Below are 26,814 nucleotides of genomic sequence, written 5' to 3' on the forward strand. Positions count from 1 at the left end.
GATGTTTTCCTGTCTTTGTCCAGGTTTTATGGACACGCAGCAACGCATCACAGCTCATGTACACTAAGGGTGACTTGCAGGCTCTGTGTGCAGTGTCCTGGCTGAGAGCACGCCGAGCGTGCCGATCCGCTGTTACCTGCAGACACACGTGGCATCTGAGCCTTCAGGGAAGTACCACAGGCGCCCAGTCAGTTTAGGACGTACCAGCCCGAGTCGTGCACAGACCAGCTCTGCAGTGCATGTGCAGAGCTGGACACGTCAGAGAAGCACAGAGGATGCGAAACGGGCAGCGTCAGGGAGGATGGATTGCAGATTTCAGAGCTCGAGGCCGTCACTCAGCAGTGGCCTACTGTTCCTCCTCTGCAGCGACACTGCGCTGACAGGTCTGCACCAACTCTTATCTGTAAAAATCAAATGGCTCGAGAATCCTAAAAACCCCTAAAGTAGACTAGATCTGTTCACTCAATGGGTAGGTTCGAAGTACAGATTTAAATTAAACGACACATACACAGTTGGCAACAAGCGGAAACCCAAATTATGGTCAAAAATTCAGCAGAAACAGAGTGATGTGCTGTTACACAGGACGATATTTATTATCCATTTCTGCCTTCCCCAGTGGTCTCCTGAACTTCATTTGCCAGACTGCCTCTCATTTTAAATAAGGGGATCGTTTTTTCCCCTATCATCTGAAATTAATTTTTGTCCATTGCTGTGTCAGTGAAGGTTCACACTGAACCCTTTCTGCCACCAAAACTAATGCAAAAAATAAGATCTGTAAGCTCTTCCACCTTAAAGGAACAATCTCTTTGTACAACCCAGGCTAACTATGGAAGGGTTCCTTGCTTCATTATTCCAAGCATTTGATCAAAATCCCATTACAAGTACTGTCCTAACTGGACAACATTATTCCATAAAATTTTCTCCCAAAGTTCATTATTTAAAAAAAAATAATCAAGAAATGTTTTGTTGGTATTTTATCTGCATCTCTTCAATTTGTACTTGACATTGCAGCTAACTTGGATTTTATACTTGCTGTCGTGTACTGACGTGAGCTAAGACAGTCAATCAAAAAAGATGTTTGGTGCTGAAGTTCTGGAGGTGACGCCACTGAACTGCCTGGAGTCCCTGGCCAAGCAGATGGAGCAGGATGCAAGTGATGCAGGAAAGCCAGCTCTGAGAGCTGCAGTCTCCTCTGCAGGCAGGGCCAGTGTCGTCTTTGTTTCAATCCATTTGAGTAGTTCAGTTAAGAACTATTTAACTCAAAGCTGAAAAAATCAGCCTAAGAGCAGAAAGCCTGCCTATTTTCCTCCTTCAATCTACAGCTAAACCCAAGTCTGACAGGGAAGATCTACTTTCTCTAAAGATTGGGAAGGACATGGCTACCAGAAGCTTCTGCTTTAATTCCCATTCTACAGGGCATTATTTTAGTTGTTTCATAAAATATTTTACAATGCAAGCATGGCTTTTGAAATCCATCAAGCATATTTAAGGTAATCTTAATGAACAATTTTAAAATGACTTCATGTAAATTTTGGCTGAATGTCAGTTTTCATACAAACAGAACTTGACGCAAATCATAAATAAGGAGCTAAAAATGTAAAGTACCATTCACTATTTTGTAACAGTTATAATGGGTGAGAAGTTAATATTCTGGATAAAGGATGTTAAAGCTAAACTAGACTACTTCAATGTGTATAGAATACAACGTCACCTCTTAGCTGAAGAATCAAAGTAGCCAGATTTGGTAATACTGATCAGCTGCAAATTTATGTTTACATGTTCACCGAAAAAGGAAATCCTGCTCAGTTTCTCTTAAGAAAGGTAACTAAAATTGAAAAAGTGAAAAGAAGATCTAAATTACTAAGATCAAGTTTTTCTGCACGTTCTTTTAAACAAGAGTTAAAATGAAGGATTTGCATTCAACCACCCTCACCCTACCTGGAACATTTAATCAACAATCTTTAATATTAAAGAAAAAAAAAATAAGAACAATGCTTAGCACATTTGCTTCTTTTTTCTTTTTTGGTGGGAATTTATTACTCATATCTCCCATGGGGAAACTACACAGCCTCAAGATTTCCAAAGAAAGGTGCCTGTAATTACTTTTCTAAGCTTGTATTCACGCATCTGAATAAGGGAATTGATCGTGAGCATGTTCCGCAGCTTCTAATAGGCCCCAACCATTAGGCTGATCAAAAATTTGTCGAGCCCATTCATATTGTCGAAACGCTGACGGGCCCAGACGCAAACTTCCAGGGTAAAGCGGGTTTGCCAGCGGCAGAGGCCCGCGGCAGGGCTCGGAGCGCGGCTCTGCGGTCCGCTGGGTGCCCCGCGCTGAGCCCGGGCCCGGCCATGGGGACCCCGGCCATGGGGACCCCGGCCATGGGGACCCCGGCCATGGGGACCCCGGCCATGGGCTGGGCCCGCGTACCTCCATTTCCTCCAGAAGATTCCCTCGCGCCATCTCTCTCGCCCTGCCGCGGGGCCGCTGTCCGAGCGCCCGTCCGCCGTCCCGGAGCGGGTGTCTCCCCGCTCGGGGCTCCTCGAGGCCCGCTCGCCCGCGCCGCCGTGCCCCGGCCGCGGGCCCTGGGCACCCAGCCCGCTGCCCGCCGGGCAGGCGAGGCGGGGACGCGCGCAGGAATTACATTTATTCCTGGGAGGATTCGGAGATTTCCGTCTCGCCTCTCCGGGCAGCTGGCGCGGAGCCCCGGGCGCGGCTCGCCGCCCCGCCGCGGCCCGAGGACCCCTCCCGGCCTGTGCGCGGGGCAGGGGCTGCGCGCTCAAGGGCCTCAGCGGCGCGGCCGGGAGGGCCCCTCCCGCGCGGCCCCCGACGCCCCCCGGCGCCCCGCACCGCGGCCCCCCCGCCCCGGGCCCTTCTCCCCCTCACCCCGGGCCCCCCGGCGGCGGGGGGCGCTTGGCGGGCAGCGGCGGCGGGCGGGGGGAGCCGGCCCGGCCCCGCCGAGGCGGGGGGCGCGGCCTGGCGGCGCAGCCCCCCCCCGTGAGGGGAGGCGGCGGGGCACGGGAGGCCGCGACCCCCCCGCAGAAGGCCGCCGCCGAGTTCCGGCACCCCCCCCTCCGCCGCGGGCTCCCCGGGCGCCGCCTCAACTCCGCCCGGGGCCGGCGGGCGCAGCCTCCCCTCCGCCGAGCCCCGCCGGGCTGGGGGGGGGGGCCGCCGACCCCCGCCTCCGCCGCAGCGCGTCCCGGCCCCGGCCGGGGGCCATGGAGCCCCGCGGGCCCCGGCAGCTGGGGGCTGCGGCGGGGGCTCCCCGGCCGGGCGGGGCGGCGGGGAGGGCGGGCAGGGCCGGCGGAGGGGGATTCCCGGCCCCCCGGAGGAGGTGGGGGCGGCGGGGGAGGGGAGGCGGGAGGCTGGGCTCCCGGAGAACGAGACGATCGCTCGCACAAAATCCTGCGTCTTCCGAGCGGCCCCGGCGGGCAGGGTAAGTGTTCGGGGGGAGCCCCCCCGCGGCACCCCCCTGCAGCGGGGGGGGGGTCGGGGTGCCGGGGGGGGTCTCCCCGCCGGCCCGGGGCGGGGGGATGGTGCGCTGGGCCCGGTCCGCGGTGCGGGCTCGGTTCGAGCCTCGGCGCTGCCTTCCCCGGCGGGGGAGACGGGGGGATGGGTCTGCCCGTGCAGCCGTGCGAGGGTCTGAAACCCCCCCAGCCGCCCCCCCTCCCCCCCCCCCCCGAGCGCGTCAGGGCTCTGCTTCTCCCAACCAAGCCTCCCCGTGGCTTCTCCTCGCGCCTTAAAACGCCCCATCTCTCCGTGCCCGTCCGCCCGTGCCCCAGGGCGAGTGCGGCGGCCGGGGAAGGGTCCTCCGCGGAGCGGGAGCGGCCGGGAGCCCCCCGGCAGCCGCCGGCCGTCACCGGGGGGCGAAGGTAAGGGCTGGCCCCGGGCCGCCCGGCCGGGCCGCGGGGGGAGCGGCCCCCGGCCCCGCCGCCCGGCCGCCAAGTTACTTTGTTCGCGGAGTTCCCGCGGAGGCGGGAGGCGGCGACCCCCGGGCCGGCGGCACCGCCGGCCGCTCGCCACGGAGCCCCTCTCGCCGCCCCCCGCGGCCGGGTCGCAGCGGCCGCCCGCGGAGGGTCCCCGGCGGGAAGCCCCGGGGAGAATCCGAGCGCGCCTTCCCCGGCAGCTTCCCCCGGCTGCACCGGGGAAGGGGCGGCGGCGGTGGGAGAACTTCCCTTTGTCGGCGGAGAGGGTTCGGTGACCTCCCAAGTTTTGTTCCGGGAGGAAACCGCTCGGCAAGTTCTGGGGGGGGTCAGGCTGCTCTCCGTGTCATTCACCGCGCGGTTATTCGGTGTCCTGCGCGCCCCAGGCAGCGGCGCAGCAGAAAAGATGCGGGGCGCTTCGGCAGGGATCTCATCGCCTCCCCGGCGCCGCGCCCCGCTCCGCTCCGCGCCGGCGGCGAGGGGCACGGACGCGCGGGGGCTCGCCGGGGAGCACACGGCCGGGAGAGGCGGGCTTTGCCCGACCCGCCGTGTTTGCGGAGGATCCGCAGCTGAGGACTTCTGCTCCCCCGGCTGTCGGGAGAGGCTGTTGCCGCCGGGCGTGTGCCGGCCGCTGCGCCCTCGGCCGGGCGGGACGCGGGTCCCGGGCGCTGTGCGGCAGGGACCGGGGCTCGGCTCCTCTGGGGAAACTGGGAACTAGGCGAGGTGGTTAAACTTTGTGATCGGCTCCCGAGGGACTGAACTCCCGGTTTTTCGGAAGAACATCAGTAGATGTTTAAAATACAAGAGTACCTCTCACCCGTGCGTGCCTGCAGTCCGAGCCCCGGGCAGGAGCGTGTGCTGAGGAGACCCGGCCGGGAGCCGACGGGCATCGCCCGGGCCCGGGGAACAGCCTCACCGTGCCCGGCGCTGCCAGCTTTCGCGTGGTGTACCGCACAGATGGGGGAATTGCTATTTTACAGATGGATTCTTTTTGAAATGGTGAAGTGTTATGCCTGTCCCATGTATGATACACGCACGGATTGATACTAATTATTACCCCTGAAATTTTAACGGTGTGTTTAAACAGTTCTAGCTTGGCTCTTCCTGCTTGTTTCATTGTCTCAAGCTGTCTGAGACAAGAGAATCTTAACGTTTCTTGCTTGTACGCTGTTCCCTCTATCTCTTCTCTCCCTGCCTTCCTTCGGTCTAATTTAAAGCAGAGTAACCGCTGAGAATACCTGTGCATGTTCCTGTGAAGAAAAATGCCCATTTTAAAGATACACAAGTCCTCTTGGTGGACGAGAACAAACCCCTCGTGCCGCGTACGAAAACCTACCGGGCAGCTATGAATAAGATTCTTGTTTTGGTGTTAGTTTGTGATGCCAAACAACAAACAGGAGAGAATGCAAAGCTAAAGCTGGTGCTCTGATCTTTGTTTAAACAGGTCATGGTTTTTATTTAATGCTGTGTGCTCGTTACGGGGGCTGTCAGCAGGAATGCAGAGCGGGCTGGAGTTCTGATTTGGCATACGTAGCCAACTCTGACATTGATGTTTCTGCTGTTTGAATTAATGGTTCATAGAATGGAGTGTTGTTTGTGATCGTATTTATTGAGTTGAATTTATTATACAGAATTAGGAAAAAATGCATGATGTCCTTTTCGGAACCAAATATGATCAGATCTGCTGCCTCGGGTGCAGTCCTCCTTGCCTGAAGGAGTGGGCTCTTCTCTAGGGTAGAACATGTAGAGGTGTGTAAAAAGATTACTGTTTTTTAAGTCAGCTAGAGTTCTGCCACTGAATTACAAGGAAGGAGCCTCAAATTTCCTGAAAGCAGGTAACTGCTTAGTCAATTATCCAGACACTTTATTTTTTCAGACATATGGAAGCCATATCAAATATTATATTAAAAAAGTGTGTTTATAATTGGGAATTTTAATATTTTTTGTCCATGAAAACTGTTTTCAAGTGATTAACAAACATAGTAAAAATGAGTCAGTGCAGTCCATTGGATTCTTGCTGAACCTTGTTTTGAAGAACCCGGAGAGGATGTGTGAGGTAATGCGAAGGAAGAGCCTTTTCCCATGTTCTGTTCCATTAAGATACATTAGAATATTCCTCTCTACAGCCTGAGCTCTCAGGGTAAGACTGAGCGTAGTGCTGGAGACTTTAACTCGGGTGTCCTGGGTCACACACCAGTTTGGATTCTGTGATCATCGTCCATAGGTCAGTTGGGTCGTGTGAGGGTGTCTGAGAGCAAAGTGGTCTCTAATTGTCATTTCTAACCTAAAATAAGTGCTTCTGTTTAAATTCTGGACATTCTAGGTTATGCTTCAAAATACAAGCAGGGTTATTAATGTAAGAGAGGCCTTCAGGGTCACTGGACTGTTACCCTTTGGCTTCCTCCTGGAAAGTCATCTCTTCAGGCCGATCTTATTTATTACAAATGCCGTAGCACGTGGATGTAACTCTCGGGCAGGGCTGCAGGGTGCCGGCCGGCTGTGAGATCCGTTGCAGGGAGGAGCAGAGCTGGTCTGGGAAAGGCTATTCACCTGCTTCTGCAGTGGCCACCTCTGGAGGGGAGAGCAGTTCATCCCCTGGGACTGCTCGCTCCTTGACCTCATTGCTGAAACCACCACCAAGTGTGACAGCTTTGCGGTGATGTGATAAGACGGTGGAAATTGTGTTAGGATTAACAAATAACCGTCACGATGTGTATGTAGTAACTTGCAGTCATAACTGATTTGGGATTCATTACACTAACCTAAACAGAAAATGCTTAGCGTTTTCCATTCAGTCACTCTTTAAAATGCCATTATTTACCACGGGAGTAAGATTGGGTTCGTAATGTCATTTAAATGTGCTGTATTGTGTGTGACTGCAGAGAGCCACGCTAATATTAGTGTACTAAGGACTCGTCGTCTTTTTTACTCGGATTCAGAGGTGTAATACATATGTGTAACGCATTTCAATTGCAAGTATTTGCCCTTACTTGTTACAGATTTGTAATTGATACATTTCTGCTAAAACTGAGATTGCTGTGTTTAGCATGTACCACTCTTTGGAAAGCTATTTTCTATGATGTGGCATGTCCTCTTGACCTTTTAAATTCAGTTCCTCTGCCAGTCCAGCTTCTCTTATGGCAGGTGAGGGTCCTGCCATTCAGCCAAAGACCGAAGGCAGCAGAGCAGCTGTAGATGCAGCGTACGCAGGAGGCTGATGGTTACTGATATTTTTGACTGGTTTTTCTCTGCCTTTTCCTAATTGGCTCTTTTGCTCAGGCTCCCTTTTTGCCAGCTCTCCCCGGTCGCATCACGCTGCTTAACGTGCCCTATGGCTCAAACATCCTGCATGCCACTTGATTTCTCAACACCTTTTTCTTCCTCTCCCTACCGTAGCCCATCTTCTCTCTGCTTTTGTCTTTTGTGATGCTAATCTTGCTTATTTTTTCCTTCTCTGTAAAAAAAATGAAAGGAACGTTGCACTGATCATTTCTCTGCATGGCTATATTGTTTACTCCCGTGTCCTTTGTTGAGTTTCTGGAGACTGTAAGCTGTTTGGGGCAGAGACTCTCTGTTACTGGATGGCCGTACAGTGCCTGGCATAGTTTGCTGCTGGATTTCACCCGGTCTGTGGACACCTAGGGCACAGTAATACCAGGGTTATTTCGACTTTGCGGGACAGCCTTTCTTCTGGTTCTTTGGTAGAAAAGCAGAACACTTCTTACTCAGAGCTCACCTTCACTGTATTGTGTTCTGAGGCATGTCTCAGTTTTGCCCCTTGATGCTTTGTCCCCAGTAGGAGTAGTTTTTGGTAAAAGCTCAAGGTACCTTGCCTAGTGCAGCTAGAATGGTCTAAAACTCAGCTACTGCCAGCAGTTAGCAATCTCGTACCTTGAACAAGAAGTCAAACAAAAAAATGTCAGCTTCAGCAGGCTGCAGTAGAAACTTCAGATTTGGCAACACCAAAAAAGTGTTCTGGTTTCACCATGTTGATCTGCTAAGAGAGAAGGGAAGAGAAAATCCAAAAATGTATAGTGAGTACATTTCACTACTTTGATATTTTCCTCTTAAATATTTTTTTCATTTTGATCTCTTTTTACTTTTCACCCCTAAACTGTTTTAGCATCTTTTGCGTCACATGAAAATTTGTAGTCAGTCCAAAGAAAATTCTCAGGCAAGTTTTTCAAGCCGGCAGCCAGCGAACGCACGGATGTTCAGTGCTGCGGCTCGGAGCCCCAGCTGGGGGCAGCCAGCCCCGCCGTGCCCAGCGATACCCGGCACAGCCTGGGCGACGGCGGCCACCCGGCCTGCCCCAGCTGCCACGGGGTCCCCTGAGTGCACTCGCAGAGGAGCTTTTCTCCCGAATCTTCCTTCTTTCGTGGGCAGCCCCTTCAGCTTCAGGGAGAGCAGTGATTTGAAGCATCCCTGTGTGAGAAAAGCACGGTGGGGCTGGATGCTTGGCTCATCAGTAAGATCCATGTGAGGTCTGGAGAGTATCCAGAGGTGTTTGACCCGAAACGCTCCCCGTCAGGACTCTGTGTCTGGGACTTCCCCCATACTGTCTTGCCTCTCTCTTTTTTGCTTTGCAGGGAAGGGTTTAGTTGCCTTTGTTTCAGATTCACGTGAACCACATAGGGGGGCTCTTTGTGGACATGACTTTATGGGTAGGAGGAGTGAGCAGCCCTTAAACAACTGTTGAGTACTTTTTCCTTCTATCAGACCTGGGGAGGATACCTGGAAAAATAAACAGAACAAACCCAGTGACTCCCTCCCTGAATGTTAATTGGGTGACATGAAGAATTTCAGGGAGGTGGATGCAGCTAAATGAGTGAAAAGTGGAAACAACAAAACCAATATACTTCAAAGTTTTGTGTCCAAGAGAAAAAACTGTAGCTGTTAAGGATTTGTTTGATTAATTTTATAATTTAGCTCCAGGCTTTAATAGAAAAAGATAGACTGATCTCAGAAGTAGTATCACTATAAACATATTTACATGTGAGCTGTGTTCCACATTCCACCTTACATATGTTTGTGTGCTGGTACTCTGGCATTTCATTCATCTGGAACTACAGGAATAGATTGGCCACTTTAATTTTCCATTCTTGGGTATTGACATAGAGATCAGCAGCCTCTCAAGAGCTGTTAGTGTGAGATTTCTTTCTGAAATCGGACGAGAATATTGGCCATGGAAACGCATCCACAGCCAGAGGTGCTGCTGCCCAGGAGGGGAAGACCCTGTGACCTGTCCTCCCAGCGGCGTGTTGGCGCTGAGCTCGGGGCAGGGGTGGTGCTGGGATCCAGGGCTGCCCCGTGCCAGGCACCTCTGCCCTGAGCCACCCGGCTCCTCTGCTGGGGGCCAGCGCTGGCGGGGGGACCGCTCCCGCCCTCCGCTCCCAGAACCCGCTGCTCAGCCGTGGGCTTTGACACGTTCTCCGGGGATTCTGGTGTCGGAGCTCGCGTGCTAAACCAGATGGGGTGTATTCTGCCTTCAGATACGCGTGAGCGATCAAACTGCTCCCATTTATACACCGTTTCCATTGAAATCCGTTTGGATAAAGGATGTGCTGCAGGAACTGGGGCTCAACCCAGCGGGGCTTGTACAGATGAAGGCTGGCAATGAGCGTGAGGCCACGTCACGAAAGGCTGAAGGAAAAAAACATTCTCCGGCTTAAAATTAAACCGAACTGTTTCTTAAACATGTGATGTTTTAGTACTTCTGTAGTTGTCTTCTCAGTAAATAATATTTTGGGAGATGACATGCCCAAATTGCAGACTGAGATGTAGAATCAAATCCCCACAACCCTAATTTATTCCTGTTGGAATGTCCATTCTTGATAATTTTCCCATGTAACCCGTATTTTTAGCTATTTTTCCCTAGAATGAGTATTATCATTTTGGGACTTGTAATTTGTCTTTTATGAATGTATACTCATGATTTTCAGTAACATAGTAGCTTTTGAAATACTTCCAGAGATGAAGGCAATTTTTTTAGAGTGAGGAATGAGTTTTGTGGCTTTTAGATATTTATTTAAAATTTCTTTCCCTAGAGGTAATTACTTAAATAGATTAGCTACCTCTGCAGGTATTTTGGGATAAATACAGGCAACACTGAGCCAAAACAGTATATTTTTCAGGGAAAAGATTTGGCTTTACTTAAGAAAAATGTACCCATTTAAATATTTTATCCAAACATGATAATGTTTTATACATTCAGGCAAGATCGTATGTAGGATTGCAGTAATGCATTTAGCCTTGACAAATGTCCAATCTATTTGTAAATCTTGGGAGTACTGCAGTGTTTAAAATATATTGTAAAGTGGAGGTTTAAGGTGAAAACAAAGCAATATTATTAGGTTGTGTTTATTTTTTAAATGGAATAAATTAACAGTTATTTGTATGGATGAGAATTTGATTCAGAAAATGATCCTGCTGATGAGCTAAAATAAAATTAAATCTTCATAAATAGAATATTCAGCTACTGTAGTTTTGGGAACCTAGGTAGGGAAATGAGAAAAAGTAATTTAAAATCATACAATCATCATTCAAAACAAAACTAGCTAAGAGGGTTTCTAAGTGGTAACTGCTTTAAATAAATACGGAATTAGATTTAATAAGTAAATGTGCAATTTTTTTTGTGTTTTCTGAACTCATTCATCTATCTCTTCTTCTGGATGCCTGGTCAGAACTTTGGCGGGTAGTAGGTGCAGTGTATTTTTGGAGGAAACCCCACAGAAGTGGTTGTTAGGGCATAGTTCGAAAAGACAAATAATTTATCTCATTTCCTACTTGCTGTGTCTGTATAATCTTTTTATGACTGTTAAAGCTAAGTATGTTAATGTTCTTTATAAATAATGAGAGAAACATGTATGATATTTGTGTTTGAGACCAGTGGAAGAAAACTTATTTGAAGAAAAAAATTAATTTCAGTGAAGGATTTTGTCATACCGTATTTGACAGGTGATTACAGTCAGCAAAGGAGAACCATGATGTAGCATGGTGGGAAATGTCTTGGGAGGATTTTGGTTTTGTTTGTTTGTTTTCTAATGCAGGTTAAGGTAATTGTAATTACAGAGAGATAAGAGGTCTTACTTAAGTCACTGAATTTTTTTCATGTTGCAAACCAGCGTTGTCGGTGCCTGTAGACCTGCCGCTAACAGGTGATACAGAGGGTGAGGCACTGACCGCTTCGTTGGTAGGTGAAGCGGGAGGTGCTAAACGGAAGAGGACAGGTCTCTTGCCTTTCTTCTCATTCAAGTCAGTAGGGCTTTGAGGCATACGAGTGACTCAGAATCGGGTCCCCTGGTTGGGTGATGTGGGTGGGAATAGCTCTGACTCCCTGGGAGAAGATACGGCCACGGAACTGAGTATTATTTGACTGACAAGAGCAAATTCAGATTTGCTGGCACAGAAAACCGTCTCGGATGTGTTTTAACAAGGACCATCCAAAGAGTTGCCTTAATAAATCCTGGGCTTGGTGTAACTTCTTTCAGCAGAAGCCACTGAAGAGAGCAGAGAGTGAAAAATGGGGTGCTTAATGCCTCCTTCAGTTAAAGATACACCCGCAAGCAAAAGATTTTGAAAATACCGTAGTGGAGCATATGTGCTCTAGCTACCAGGTGAGGATTGTGAAATCCACGGTAAAAGCCTCGGTAAAGAGGCATTTGTGAAGGTTCTATCCCCATTTTTGACCTGAAGAGAACTTGTCAGACTTGCCCCGCGATACCCCCCTGTCTCCCCGAGGAGCGGAGGGAGCAGCGGGTGGAGCGTCTCGCCGTGCTCACAGAATGGATCGGGGAGCACGTTTCATCTTCGGGGAGGGAAATCTGCGTTACAGACCCCACCCTTGTTCATACGTTTATTTGCTGATTAAACCCGGGGATTTCTTGGCCTGCGTGGATGTGTGGCGGTGGTCCCCGCGGTGGAGGCCTGGGGCAGGTGGGCTCGGGGGGGTGCTCCTGCCCGGCCAGGCTGTCCCTGCCATGCGTCGCCACCACCCAGCTGGGTTCCGGGAGAGCAGGGCTCTTCCCCAGCTGCAGTGGGATTCGGTGCCCAGCGGGCTTTCTAGGCCACTCTGTTGGCCATGAGGAGCTCTGGGCGGTTTGTGAGGGTGGCGAACACCTGAAATGGCGCCGCAGGTTGTGAGACTGTAGTTCAGATACCCTCGAGGAGCCTGTTCGGTTTTTAACGCTGCTGTTGAGTTTTTGACACAAATTACGGGTACATAAAGCCTTTGCTTTGGGAAAAGGGCTTATGGGTGTGTGTTTCCCTTCAGTATGTTGGGGTCTTGCTTGTTTATTTCTTTAAATGCAGTGGGAAATGTTTCCTTCTACAACAAGTCGTATTCATTTAGAAAGCCTGATGTTTCCATCAGTGGAAATAGTCATGATCGCCCTTAAAACCTCCAGGTGTCTCGGTGACATCTGGCTGTGCTGCCTTGGCCTGGGAGTCCTGTGTGCAGTGAGCCCCGACCAGCCGCTGCGGGCAGGCTCCGTGCTTTGGGTTTGCCAGGACTTGCATTCGTTTCAGAAAATGAAGAGGAGGACGAGGAGAGTGTATCCCTTTGCAAAAGCTTTCATCTGCAGAGTGATTTGCCCGGCTCATCCTTTCCCTCAAAATAATGCCTTTTCAGGATTATTATTCATTTCCCAATAGCAGAACTGAAGCTAGCAGACTAATTCCATGGATTGGAATTGGTATTTTAGACAGCAAAAAACCTTTAGCATTTTCATCCTGTCTCTCATAGTAAGTGATTGCTTTACTGGTTCCAGTATGTTCATTTACTGGTCTATAGCAAGCTTTCGGGGGGGGGGGCTAAACAAACCCAGTAATTTATGATAGTGGAGCCAGTCACTAGTAGTTAGAGGATTGTTACTGTGACATTGGGGCCATTGCTGCAGAATGCTCTGGGGTGCATTTTTGGAGTTTAAATCAAGGGTCTGCTGCTCTGCGTACAGGATGACCTGACAGAGCACTGTAGAGCACCATAGGGGAAGACCTGAACCCTTGATGAAGCTCTTGGAAGGGTTTTTGGTTAACAGTGCCCAGGATTTGCACAAGAGCAAGTGTGTCACTGTGCGGTCCGTCGCAAACTTTCATGTGCTTCTTTAAGGTATTTTGCTGCTATTGTCTTACTGGCTTTCCCTGAAAAAATACAGCTTTGATGTTTTATAGCTGCATGAAAATGCCTTTTTTTGTTTGTTTTCTTGTTTCTTCATTGCCTCCCCAAATCCCAGCTTGTCAGACTCTCTGTGCAAAACTAACATGTTTTCTGGAGTTGCTTCTTTGCCACTGATCTTGGTACTGCCGAGAGTCCCAGCGTTCTCTTCTTTCTCTCTGTTATCTCACTGTTCTTAGTGCAGAATCTGGCGGCTGGCCCTCTTCAGCTCCTGCCAGTGTACGCTACAGATGTGTTGTGCTTCTTGACCTCCAGGATCTTTGTAACGTAGTGAAGTTCATCGCTCAATAGATAACTCCCTTCACAGTTTCCTTTCTTCATTTATAACTTCTTATCATTATCATCAGTATTTTATATTGGTTTCTAATTAGTATTTCAGTGACGTCTGCTTGAGCCATGGTGTTTTCAAGTTCAGATTCATACTGTGTGTTGCTGGAATGATTTTCAAGAAGTCTTAGTCTTGTTTTTAGGCTTGAGACAAAGATGATGGGGGGAACAGTGGAGACGGTGGAATGAGATATGGCGAGAGACGCTGGACACGAGAGTGAATTGAAGGATGAGCACAGAGTAAAGCACAATCTGTGAGTGAAGAAGTGAGATTAAAATAAAATGTTGGCTTGAAGTGGAGAAAGAAATAGGATGCATGAAAAGGCTGGAAAATTCATGTAAAAGAGGGAAATAATTATGCCAGCTATACAGGAAGGCTGTGAGATGAAAATACCAGAAATTTCAGGCTGCAAAAGTAAAAAAAAAAAAAAAAAAATTAATACATAGATTTATTTGAGGGTGTCATCAGAAGACTTAACTATACGTCTGGGTTCAACCACCTGCCCAGTGCAGTGATCCCTCGGGAGGCGTTGCAGGGCCGGAGGCGGGTGGCCTGATGCACAGCCTGCTGCAGAGGCTGAGCAGGGTCCGTTCCTGGAGCGGGCTCTGGGTCGCCGCTCTCAACATGTGAACACATGCTGGAGGAGGCAGCAGGGAAATAATGTATGGAGAACATTCCTGCCATCAGTGAGAAGATGGCTTAGCTGATTTAATAGCTTTTTCTCAGTCTGTGATTCTAACAGCCAGGTTTGTGATATTTATTTTAGTATTCATGTTCTTGCAGTCCTTTTTACATTTCTCTGTTTTTCCCTGGCAGACATCCCGCAGCTCCATAAGTCTGGGGGAAGAGGATGGTTAGCATGTTGTTGCTGTGGGGATTTGAGTCTTAATGCTGTGTTGGTAATGCTGGGCATATAATTTTAAAACTTGCATGCTATAGAAGCAGATAATTATTTCCCTGCTGCATTTTATACTCTGGTTTGGGAAAGGAAGAAATTTCAGAATATTAAAGATAAAGTTACAATTTGGGGGACTGTTGGAAATGGAAACAGAAAGAGGGGAGTAATGGGTGTCAGTCTGGTTATCAGTCAAGCTGGAAAGAGACAGCTTGTTCTGTCGAACACCAAGAATGTTAGTAGTCAGCCAACCACTTATGCACGAAGAAAACCGTAGACTGAAAGGTAAGGTTCAAAGACATCTGTGTATGTTTCTGAAATGAGCTTGGATTAAGCTCTGCTATTGAATTATGCTTACTGATTATGTGTGTTACATATCTGACTTTCGTTTAGCACAGGCTATTCATATGATTGCTAGTTATTTTTATTGCAGGATCTGGCTCCTTCTTTTCCAGTCCTGGATGCTTTTTATGTGTCCAGGGTTGACGTTGGGTGACTGTCATTTGGCAGAAGGCTTAGCAGCGCTTTGGCATATTTTTTAATTTTTTTTCCCCCCCTTTCCCCCCCTCTTTTTTTTTCTTACCTCAAGTGAAATATGTTGTCTTCCCGTTTTCTGCATGTTTATGTGGTGAACTTCTTGCCGAATGTCTGTGACTAGCATCCTCTCAAGCTGGCCTAATGGCGTGATTCACACACTCTCATGTGCAAGGATTGATTCCCTGCTTAAGAGGACTCTTCAGCACTAAAGGGTGTATCAGCGGTGTGCTGGCTGTGGTTGCTTTCTGTTTGCAAACAGAGTTGTTCTTTTGAGTGAGTTGGTGTGGGTAAGTGCTATCTTCCCCTTACCCGGGAAGAGGAGGCAGATCCAGAGCGGGTACGGGGTACCTGCAGGCATCTGCTCCTTCCGCAGCAGGTTTGATGTATAACTTGAGAGAAGTCATAAAAGACAGGACCCAAAGAGGAGGTGATGGAAGCTGTTTCCTCAGCTGCTGTGAGCTTCTGAGAATTTACTGAGGCCAAAGGGAGATTCTAGGTCCCTGAGGCCATGCCTTATCTCCTTTGTAACTGCGGTTTGGTTGCGTGTAAAGTGGGCGCAATCCCTGAATTATAAAACAAAGGCTCTGTTTTTCAGGTGGTTTGAAAGCCTTACGTAGAGCTGTGGAATCATAAATTATTAATCTTACAGGAGAATATTTCTAGAGGTCACCAGTTCTAATAGTTTCTTTTGAACAGAAGTAGGTGCACTTAGAACAGTTTGCCCCCTAGAAAATCTCTGACCTTGCCTATTCAAACTTCTTTACAAATGCATCACTTAATACAGGAAGCTCCTCAGGGAGGGTTCTTCACATCTGCCGTCATAATTTCTTATTTCCTAAATGCAGCAATTTGTACTTGATTATTCTTGCAAGGATCGTGCCTCCCTCCCTCCCCCTGCTCTGGCACGTTCCTTTGTGCTGCTGCTTGTTCGTAGCCTGAACGCGGCATCTGAGAGCCTTTAAAATCCAAAATTTTCTTTGTTGTTATTCTACCGTTTTCTTACCACTCAATTCTAGGGGAGGGCATGAAGGAATCTGCGCTTTTATTCTCAGACTGTTTTCCTGCGGGTTGTTAGTGACAGCAAGTTGTCATCATTTTACAGCCATTCAGCAAGTAACAAAACTGAGCCGAAGCTCTCATTTCGGTTTCCTAAGAACAAGATTTCCCAAAACAAAAATACACCACCACTTCTTGGAGCACTTAACATCTGTAGTAGTTAAGCAAAGGACTGGAGCCCAGATTTTAAAAGATGCTTAGGTGCTTGACTGCCACTAGAACTGAATTGGACCTAAGTACCTGCAAATAGCTCTAAAACTCTGAGTGACTGTGAAGACCTCCCTCATCCATCACTCCCGCAGTGGCCCCTCCAGAATGGCGGGGAGGCACATCAGCAAGGTCACAGAAAATACTTGCAGTCCTGCTTTCCAGAAGCTGCACGTATTAAGTGGATTGCTGCATTCTAGCAGGGCTTTTCATGAAATACATCTTCTGAAGCAGATTACTTGTATTCCCTAGAAGAAAAGAGCTCTCGCTTGCATGAAAGTAAATATTTAAGACAGACAACTTTCAAAAAGGATGCAAAATTATACTGTAAAAATACCCACCTTTATAGCTTATAATCCATTTTTTATTAAAACTGGGAAATAAAAGTAAAATTCACATTTAAATTACTTTCTGCTGTTTCTAGGGGATACTCTCTGCATTCCAGTTGGTTTCGCTTTGCGGTTCCTTTACCCATTTTCCGTGCTGCTGTTCTAGACTTGCATAATCTTCAGGGAAAAATGTATTCCCAAACATAAAGCCTATATGGATTTTACTTTTTTTTTTTTTTTTAATACTTAATAACATTTAACTGTGTGTTAGCCTTTGAATCCGTTCCTTTTCCAGTCCGTGCAGACTGTTGGGCTGGTGCTGACTGAGAGGAGGATGCGTTTGAGGGGGGAGCCCTCCCTCTGGTTCCTGCAGGGCTGCTGTGAAACCAGGAGCAAGTGCACACGGGGCGTTTGCTCTCTTCCTCGGGATGTAAAGAACAACAACTTGCAACGCTTCCCCGCGATCAGTGGCGCAGACTTTCTGATGCATCGCTTAAACTGATCCTTGTTTAATTAACTCCCGTTTTAGCCGTGCACAGCCGTGTGTTGGGTTTCAGGTTTGGTGGGGTTTTTTTGAAGGAGGATGGGGAATAAACATTCAGCAGTGCAATAAAAGAAAGTAAATAATTGTGTTGGAAGAAACATTATTGTTTGACGTGCCATTCTGAATGACTGCCTTGTCTTTTAGATTTGTATTAAATGTCTGAAATATTTGAGCAAGTTGCCCCTGTGCTTCTAAAGAAAGTTTACTTCCACTCCCTTCTTCCCGCCCCCAGCCAGAGGTGAGTCGGAGGTTTGTGCTGAGTTCTGGGCGGTGCGTCCTCGTCCCTCCATATCCCCCCTTCCTCCTCATCTCCTACTCAATACAGCCAATTCCAGACCGTCCAACAGTTACACTCCGTCTCCTCCATCTGCTTCTAGGTTTGTCGGAGGGCGCGTGCTGGGCGGGTGAGGAGATGCCCTGGTGTCCCCCCGTGGACGCGGGCAGCTAGCAGCCATGGTCGCCTGAGGCCGCCCCGCGCCCCTGTGCACGATGGCCTTCGCCCAGTCACACATCATGGCAGCGCGGAGGCACCAGCACAGCAGGCTCATCATTGAGGTGGATGAGTACAGCTCCAACCCCACGCAGGCTTTCACCTTCTACAACATCAACCAGGGACGATTTCAGCCCCCACATGTGCAAATGTAAGTGTTACAGTTTTGTTATTGCTCTAGCACAGCCTTCTGAATTGTTACTGCCATGTCAATGTGGCGTCTGATGGACCAGTCAGAAAGAATTCAAAGAACTCTGTTTTGCTGCCTTTCTGATAATAATTACTATAAAGATACAAAATCAGTCCATTTGGAAGGTGTAAGTATTTTGTTAAAGGGTGGGGGAAAGATCACTCCACTGGCATAACTTTCATGCATAATCCTGGCATATTAAGAAGAGAAATAAACAACAAGCAGTAGTAATAAAATAAGAGATGCTAGGAGGATGATACTTTCTGCAATCTTCATAATGTTTGTTTGCATTGTGCTCTTGCTTATTGATGTAAATAGCTGCTGGAAATACCAAGCCTGTATCTGTACAACACACATACTGTTTGGTTAGTTCTAATATTACAGCTGCGTTCAAGGGAAGAATCACATCAATAAATAAAATAGTGTGGGTACCCATCCGACAACTTACTTTCATACTGATGTGCCGAAGATGCCAAGTGCTTAAAAGAGTAATTAAAATAATGTGTTTGTTTCTGACTTCTTATATAATGACAACATCAGTAAAATTAACTACTCTAAATGATTTACTTGTAATGTAAAGTGGAGAATTATAATTACAAAATGAAACCTGCCATAAAGTTTAAAGCCAGAAGGAAGAGCAAAACAGTAAAGCTATTACAAATAAATTAAGTATAAAATTCTACTGTAAAATATTTTTATAGGGAATAAAAATGTCTCAACCATTTTATTGTGTTTATTAAAGAGAGAAGCAGCCTTATCTTCAGATCGGAAGGCTGGTTTTCATTTTTTTAGGGGAAACTTTTTTTCCTTTAGGAAGGCTGAATAAATCATCAGCTCATTCACATTTTTGGTGTTTAATATGATCTATTAATTTACAAACACAGGCCCTGATTTCTGCAGTTAAAAAACTCGGCAATTAGACTCATTGATTGCTATGTGTCTGTTTAATGAATGCTTATGTACATTCTTTGGCATAAATTAGATAATACATTAAAAAATCCGAAGACTAGCATAGATACCAGGGGGGTGAGCAAACACTCAGTTTTTGGGGGCAGTGTATTAGCTTATGGTCTGTGTTGAGGTATTTTAGGTACTGCTGAAATGCAAGCAGTAAAATGAATTGAGTGTTAGCGCTGGGAAACATCTTTTGTTTATAGAGCTGGCAAATGGTAGCAAAAGTACAAACAAACAAATGTGGGTTCAGAAATACTTTTGCAAAGGAGAATGCCAAATGCAGGTTGCTTTATTTGTCAAGGCTTAGCTATTCTTTGTGAATATTCAGACAGTTCCTGGGCGCTAATGAATTTGTTCACTGATCTTAAAAGCTGAATGTTTTGTACTGGGCTGAAAATAAGTTATTTATCAGTACCCACCTGGTACTCAACAAGATGCTGTTTAAACTTCTAACCAGTACCAAATCATAGTACTGGAGGGCTTAGACAATCAACTGCATGATAGAAGTTCAGCACCTAAGCAAGTAGTTGAAAATCAGCTGTCCTTAGAAAATGGTTCCTTAGAAGAGTTTAGCAGTCTCTCATGAATGATTAATACTATTGAAGAAGCTTGTGCAAATAGAAAAAACAGCTAAATCAATTGAAACATTTACCACAATCTGACCTACTCTTTCTCTTGGTCCAGAAATTGTAAATAATGTTTCTGAATACCAACAGGATTGCTTTTGCTTCCTACCAATGAATAGAATAGTAACAAAGAAAGGAAAAGTAGACATAAAAAGTGTAACAAAAGCACCTTTTATTCAGATTATTGTTACGGGTGAAATCTTAGCTCTGCTCAGTCCGTGCAAGTTTTGTCGTTGACTTCAGGGCGGTGAGGACTTGGCCATGTCTTTGTGTATTGTTCAGAAGACCTGGATTAGTGATGTTGCAGCAATCAGAAACAGACTTCACATAGACCTGTTAACATCCAAACTCACAGTAAACTACTTTAACCACAGAGGGGTTTTGTGCTCCTGTTCTTCTGAATTCAGTCTTGCAGCTCTTCCTTGGTCCTCTGGGCAGTTTTATGTTTCTTGCTTCACTTTTTAGCACCCGTAACATGCTGACAGCCCTTTCCTAGCCCCGTCTTAGTCTGGCATCCCTGTGCTTGTGATATGGTTGGGTTGCCACTGACAAGAAGGGTGGGAAATTCTGCCAGTGTTTCCAAGTCCATCAGCCATTTCTGGAAAGTTCCTGTCTTGCTCCTTTGTGAAACCACTGAAATCTAGTGCATCAGCTAACCTCTGGTTTGCTCTGAGATGTTTTTTAACCTTGCTTTTCAATTTATCTGCAAGTTTTCATACTGGTTTAAAGAAAAACAAAAGCATTTGCACAAAAATAATCAGCAGATCTTTATTCCTCTGCTCACGCTGCAAGCAGTGCATTGGGTGTTGGTGTGACAGCTGCTGTGGGAATGTGTTACACAAGAATATGGGGATTGAGCCTTCAGAAATTATTTCCAGTAATACAACTTTGATGCATTTGTGAAACCTGACATATGTTTTTACCTATATACGGCCTCAGTGTGTGCATATCACTTCAGTGTGAAAAATCTGCATCTCATTTATTTGTGGAGGTTTTTTTTTTTTAATATTGATTCCTTTTTCCCCATGAAAATTCTCTGGCCCGTTGCACAGGATTTCAAAGTTACACATACCTCAGCAACCAGGAGAATGCTGTCCACATCTTCCCCGTCCCCATCCAAACTATAAGAAAAAGCATATTATGTGCTGCATGGGTTGCCATGGTAAGTCTGTTGTTTCTTCCATTCAGCTTCAGAGGAGCAACATGTGAAACGCATGCTGCTTCCCGACACCCAGCTCGCTGCTGTGCTGAGCTTCGGAAGGTTTCTGAAGGGGAAGAAGCACCTGCTTAAGGCTGCCCCACCATGAGGAGCCAGAAGTGGTACTTTAGAGCAGTCCATGTCCTGCTGTCGTGCCAGGGTAGAACACATGATTTAAAGCGGGTTGACTAGTGACCTGTGACTCGCTTTGGGAAGAGCTGGGCCAGGAAAGCAGCAATCAGAAATTTGTTTACTGAACTGATGCTTAATCTTTTGAGCTGGAGCGGCTGCAGTGACGACCAGGGTCAGCTCCTTGTCGTTCTTACCCGCCCGTCCCGGTTCATTTTGCGGGGAGCCCCATGAACCGAGGGCATTGCCCCTCAGGCACCCCGTGCCTCGCTGAGCGAACCCCCCGTGTGCACCCCGTGGGGGTCTCCTCCAAAACCGAGGCGCTCCCACGGCGCCCTGGCCGCCAGGCCGCTGCGCTCGGGGGGCTGCGACCCCCCGTCCTCAGTGCCCCCGTCTCGGCCCCTCCAGCCCCGGGGCCTGCGCTCCGGGGCAGCCCGGTTTCACGCTTCCAGGGGGTGCTCGCTTTGGGCATGGTTTGGTCCCGGCCGGTGTTACCCCTTACCTCGCACGTGGTTCCTTTCTGCTCAAAAACGGGAACTTCAGGCAGACCACCACAAGGTACTTGTACTAAAAGGCCGTTTCTCTACTACTGCTGTAAAAACCCAACATCTCTCCTTCCTAGAAAGCTACAGGAAAGACAGGTACAAAATAATTTGTTCATACTCTAGTTTTGTAGTTATAGTGTGGAAAATGCTAAGAACTTTTCCTATATTTAAGAAGATTTGAATGTGTTAGGTTTATTTCTCACTCTCACTGATCTTGCACAGTTGTCAAAACCACCTCAGTTTACCCACCTATAAATTTCATAGAATTCTTTGACTTAAAGGTGGTGTGATTAAAGATTATTATCTTACATCTTTCAAGCAATAAAATGCCTTTTGAAAATTTACCCAGTAAACAGGGGTGGTAGTATTAACAGCAAAGATCTCTGACTTTGTGTCTGAGTTGATTATGTAAAAGTAAGCTCCTGAATTGAAGCACAACCAGCAAGGGATAGGAATATGTATTACATACTGCAGCAGTGAACAAAGCTAATTTTATTTGTCCTTTCAAAATAAATGTTTTAAAAGTAAAGTAATTCATAACAATTCTGTATATCTCTCTGGTTTCTAGTGACATAAACATAACTCTTGAATCTGTGGCTTTTTGATTTTATTCCACCAGAATTCCCTAACTGGAATAGTAGATGGGCTGTAGCTGCATATAAATATATTTGCTTCTATGTAATTGTAACAAAATATGGATTGAGGGTAAAAAGACCAAGTTGAAAATAAGTATTCCTCATATAGCAGAGATGTGTTCTCGGCTTTCCTCTTCTAAATCATAAATAAGTCTCATCAAACTGGGTCAGAGCTTTTCTTCAGTTTCGAATACTGCGATTGGGCTCTGAACAATACAGCCTCACCCCTCACAGCATCTGATTGCATTTAGTCTCATTAAGCCCAGAAAGTTGCCACGTTTGTCCTGACAATAGTCCGGCTTGAACGTACGTTTACAGCTGTTGTCAGGAGAGTTCTTATCTTTGCATTAGCACACTGAAACGTATCTCCAAAATGTGTTAATTAAATTTGCGGGCATTATATAACTTGCAGAAAAAAAATTATAATTAGAAAAAAAAGCATTTAAATGTATTTGCGTATCTAAAATAGATCTTCTCCCTGTGTACTGTGTAATCATATTTAGACAATGAAACGGGATAGTACTACTCCTTTGAAACTGGCAATGCCTTTGATTTATTTGTAAGTATTTGTTTCAGAGTTACTGCCATAGTTCAGTCTCTTTTCCTTAATCTCTTTAAATTAATCCATCTACCCAACAAATACTGAAAATGTTGTGATGTGAACATCAAGAATTTTTACACCTCCCATTAGTGTTAGGTTTGTTTTAATAAATCCCTTCCATCAGACAGATCCAGAAGTCTGTAATCTTTTGTAAAGGTAAAAAAAATAGTATTAGAATTGCAAAGTAGACACTAAGAAGTACACAAGTACTTTATAACCTTGTTATGGTGCATTTCCTACAGGGTTGATCCGGTGCCCCATGATGCTCCCAAACCTCCAGGATATACACGATTTGTCTGTATTTCTGATACTCACTCAAGAACTGATCCCATCCAAATGCCATATGGAGATGTGTTAATACATGCTGGTGATTTTACTGAGCTGGGACTTCCTAGTGAAGTAAAAAAATTCAACGAGTGGCTAGGTAGGTATTGAATTCTGTGTGGATTTGAAAGTAAATTTGTTTACTGATTGTATCTGCCCCTTCTGCCTCCCAGTAAAAACCATCATGCACTCAGAAATGATGAATATTAATTTGACTTTTAAATTTGAATGGCAGTGAGCAGGAATCAGATTTTTTTTTTCTTTTTTTTTTTTTAACAAATATTTTTGCATTTTTCCAACTGAGCAAATAAGATTTGTGAGACTATTCATCTGTTCTGCCTTCACACTCTCAAGTGTACATTAAGCAACTTCTTGGTGTTAGCAACAATTTAAGTCAGTAGGCCTTTAATGATTTACATAAACCCCCTTACATACATTGTTATGGCTTTGCTTCCTCACAAAAAAAAAGTTGTTGTGACTGAAAACATTTGTCTGTTTAACCCTGGAGGCTCATAGTTTTTTTTAATCTGAGGCTCAGCTGCACCACAGTGATGAATTCCAAACAAAGCAAACCGTGTGCCTGTGGTTGCTGTCTTGGATGTAGCAGACCAGATGTAGATGCCTTCTGTAGGCAACTGTTGGCATTGGTAACTGAAATTCTGTTCCACTGGGCAAGAGAGTGGTGATTTACATGTGCTTCTGCAATGTTTTGTATATGCAAAAAAAAAAATGACAGTGAAAATTGGAAAGCGTACACTGTATCCAGACAAAAACCCCGATCCGTATTGTTCCTGCAGCAGTGCGGGTACCTTAATTTAGAATAAAAATGGATTCTGGATTCTGATACTTCATTATCCCAAAAAAAAGCTGAGAGGAAATGAAGGAGTTGGAGAGAGGAAGGACACAGCTTAAGGGTAATGGATTTCAGTTTTTAGGTTGATTTTCTTTCCTGTAGTTGACATTTTTGCATTTTTCCTGTCTTTTTTGCTACATATTGCAGCATTCCACGCTAGGAAGGCACAAAGCAGGCAGATGCATGTAGGCTGAGACGGAATATAAAAAAAAAAAAAAGCCAGGACTTTACAATTTAAACAAATATTTACTAGCAAATAATTATGAGCAAGGATGAGAAATATTTATTTGTGCTTGGGAACGCAATAATATGCCCCCCATGGAACAGTGACATTGTTCTGTGAGTATTAAGGTAGGGACAGCTTGTGGAAATAACCCCCTGTTAGAATGCCCTCACCTCTCTGGACCCAAATGGCACAGGTTGGGTCTGAAAAAGGAAGCAAATTTTCATCCTGTTTTGTAGTTCTACCATGCATGATAATAATACACTGGAAATAGCCTGTGAAGATTATACAAACCATATGGTCATCCCCTCTAAATAATACCCATTTTATTTATCCGCTGGTGTGGGAAGAGAAGTGCTTTGGGATGTTGCTAGCGAGCAAGGAGGGGGCTACACACATCACTTGCTGCACAGTTTTGGTCTCCCTAGTTCTCCATCTGCCTCCCTCTCACAGCTGCACCGTGTTCTGAAGGAGTCCTTAAGCTGAAATCCTCTCAGTATGGTAGGGAGGTCTCCCAAGGCATTTCTGTGATGGTCTCTTCATTATTTTTATTCCAAACGAAGGCTTAATTTTCTGACTTCTCAGGCATGTTTCCAATTTCATGGTAGCGTGTGGTTTGGGAAAAGATGATCTTGGTGGTTTAAGCTACATTTTTGTAAGAGCATCTTTGAGATACGCAAATTTATCAAGTTAAAGATTTTTAAATTTTTTTTTTAAGTTTATTGGCAATTTGAAAAAAAGGAAAATCCAACTTAACTTTTTAATGCATTCTGGAAAATCAAATAGAAAAACAATATGGCATTGCTACCTGGGTTTCATTCAGCTGGCATTTGAAGTTTTGTTCCAGTTTGAAATGGTAATCTTCTTTTTGAGTTACAATCAGATTTCAAAATGGAACTTTTAGCTTTTTTTGGAAAGGTTTTTTTTTTGTTTAAATGAACAATTTATCAACTCTTGAGTATCTTGAGTGTTTGCAAAATCTATAGGAAGTGGTAGGATGGTTCTTTGAAGAGAAGAAATTTCAGGTTGTTGCTGGCTGCCTGTTGTGTTGTGAAGGGGACCAGCTTCCCAGTTTGGGTTTTTCTAGACAGCTGCTTCTGGTACCTGCCATGATTTTGCAACTCCCACAGATTACCCAAAGTTCTGCTTCTTCCTCAGCTTAACATTTCACTGGTTTCTTGAGAGAGTAATTGACAGGCTCTGGCACGGACTTCGACCTCCACCGCCGCTCTTACCTGCTGGGCAGAACCTCCCTGCCTGGCCCTGCGTCCCGGGGCACAGGGCTCGCGTTGCCGCTTCGTTACTCTGTTCTGTGTCCAGTCTCTCTCCCCTGCCATCATCAGACTACAGCTTTGTTTGTGACTTGGAGTGAACACCAGACTGTTTGTTTGCTGCCCCTCTCTTGACCGTGACTCCCGCGGGCGGTGTCTTTGGTGCCGTGCTGGTTCCCCCTTCCAGCTCCCCGTGCCCTCTGGGGTCTGTGTCGCTCCGACCTGTCAGCCTATTTCATCTTTTCAGAGGCCCTTCAGCAAGTTCAGACTTTATCTTTCTGCTCTACATAAAATATCTGTGCCTGTCTGATGCAGAGTGTATTTTACATTAACATCATTAACTTCCATGGACCTTATGGTTATATTGAGCACATGCTCAAGTGTTGTGCTAATAGAGGCACGTTGGCTTGCTGAGTCATACCCTAAAATATGTTCTCTCTTTTTTAGGCTAACTGTATGTGGGTACACAGGAAGGCCTGTACCAGCTCTGATAATAAGTCTCTCTTGCCCAGCGTTGTCTTTGCCTGTGGCTGGCAGCCAAGATGCTCTGCTTTGTCTGCCCCTTAGGCACCCAGTTTTAGACTTCTTATCCTTTGACCCCTACAGCCCTCCATTTCATTTAATGTCGTTCGTTTTAGTAATTAGTTGTTTTCTTCCAGTTTTCTTTTTCTCAAAGCCCCCTCCCCCCTTCCCAGGGAGGGATTTGAGGTTTTACTAGGGCGAGGTTGATGCCTAACTCCATGGAGGAGACAAAATGCTGGTAATAACTGGGCGTGCATATTTTCTCAGCTTTCTCTAGTAGGCAGTCCAAGGACTTCTTGAGCCACAGCATTACTTTGTATTTAATATATAGATTTTTCTTCTCTCCAGTTTTGTAATTGCCTCTATACAAATTTTGAGTGCTGGCACAATCTCGCATCAAGAGTTCCACCGTGTGATGTGGATTTTGTGAAGAACTTTGCTTATTGTGAACCTGTCACCTACTAGTTCCATTCGGTGTTTCCTAATACTGGAAGAGGCAAGTGAAGAGTTTCATTCTTCATTCTGCTTGAGAATTTATAGGCTCTTCCCATATCTGCCCTTTAGATATTTTTCAGGCTGGAGACTGTTTAGAAGTCCTTAAATGCCTTTGATCATTTGTGTCACTCTTTGTACCTCATTGTTCTCTATCCTTTCAAAAATGGTGGGACCAGAACCACACATGATCTGAGTACACCACAGGTTTATCCCCTGGCATAATCAAATTTCCTAGTTTGTTCTTGTTTCCTTTCTAGTATTGTGGATTATTCTGTTTTCATTTCTGACTGTGACTGAACAATGAGATGGCATTTTCATAAAATCATTCATTACAACTATGAACTCTTTCCTGAATGGTAATGTCTAGTTCAGAACCCATCAGTGTGTATCTATAGTGGGTATATTTTTCTTCAGTACTTGAATTATTCTGCATAAATTTATATTCAGTTTCATCTGTCCTCTTATTGCCCAGTCATGCAGTATCATAATGTTCTTTTGCAAGTCACATTTCTATTTTGCTACCCTTATTCAGAGTACCTTAGAAAAAGAATGGGATGGATACTCAGTTTCCAAAGCTTGCCAGTGGTGCCACACTGTCCATTTCCTTCTATTCTTTTCCTGAATTGGCCTTTCTCCTGTTCTTATGTTTCATCTTTTTGGTTTTTTACCTAGTTTCTTCTCTGACTGTATTTTTCTTCCAAATTTGAAAATCCAGTTTTGGAGAATCGGGAAAAACAAAGTACAAAGTACGTATTCTGGAAAG

At 45.9% G+C, this 26,814-nt stretch overlaps 1 protein-coding gene across 4 annotated transcripts in view; it reads left to right on the plus strand.

Annotated features, from left to right (window-relative positions):
- The first annotated feature begins 3,322 nt into the window (after positions 1 to 3,322).
- The window catches only part of MPPED1 (metallophosphoesterase domain containing 1), a 62,575-nt gene continuing 39,083 nt past the window's right edge, over positions 3,323 to 26,814 (plus strand). The window contains exons 1-4 of one of the 4 annotated variants that reach the window (XM_074901724.1): positions 3,376 to 3,437; positions 17,140 to 17,233; positions 17,373 to 17,636; positions 22,606 to 22,787. In XM_074901724.1, coding sequence (XP_074757825.1) covers positions 17,485 to 17,636; positions 22,606 to 22,787 — 334 coding nt within the window. In that variant the 5' untranslated portion in view covers positions 3,376 to 3,437; positions 17,140 to 17,233; positions 17,373 to 17,484. Of the gene's footprint in view, positions 3,438 to 3,746; positions 3,874 to 16,881; positions 17,234 to 17,372; positions 17,637 to 22,605; positions 22,788 to 26,814 lie in introns of those variants that run through there. The other 3 variants (XM_074901722.1, XM_074901725.1, XM_074901723.1) reach the window with 3 other exon arrangements.

The sequence above is a fragment of the Athene noctua genome, chromosome 3 (genome assembly GCF_965140245.1).
Source record: "Athene noctua chromosome 3, bAthNoc1.hap1.1, whole genome shotgun sequence".
NCBI lineage: Eukaryota > Metazoa > Chordata > Aves > Strigiformes > Strigidae > Athene > Athene noctua.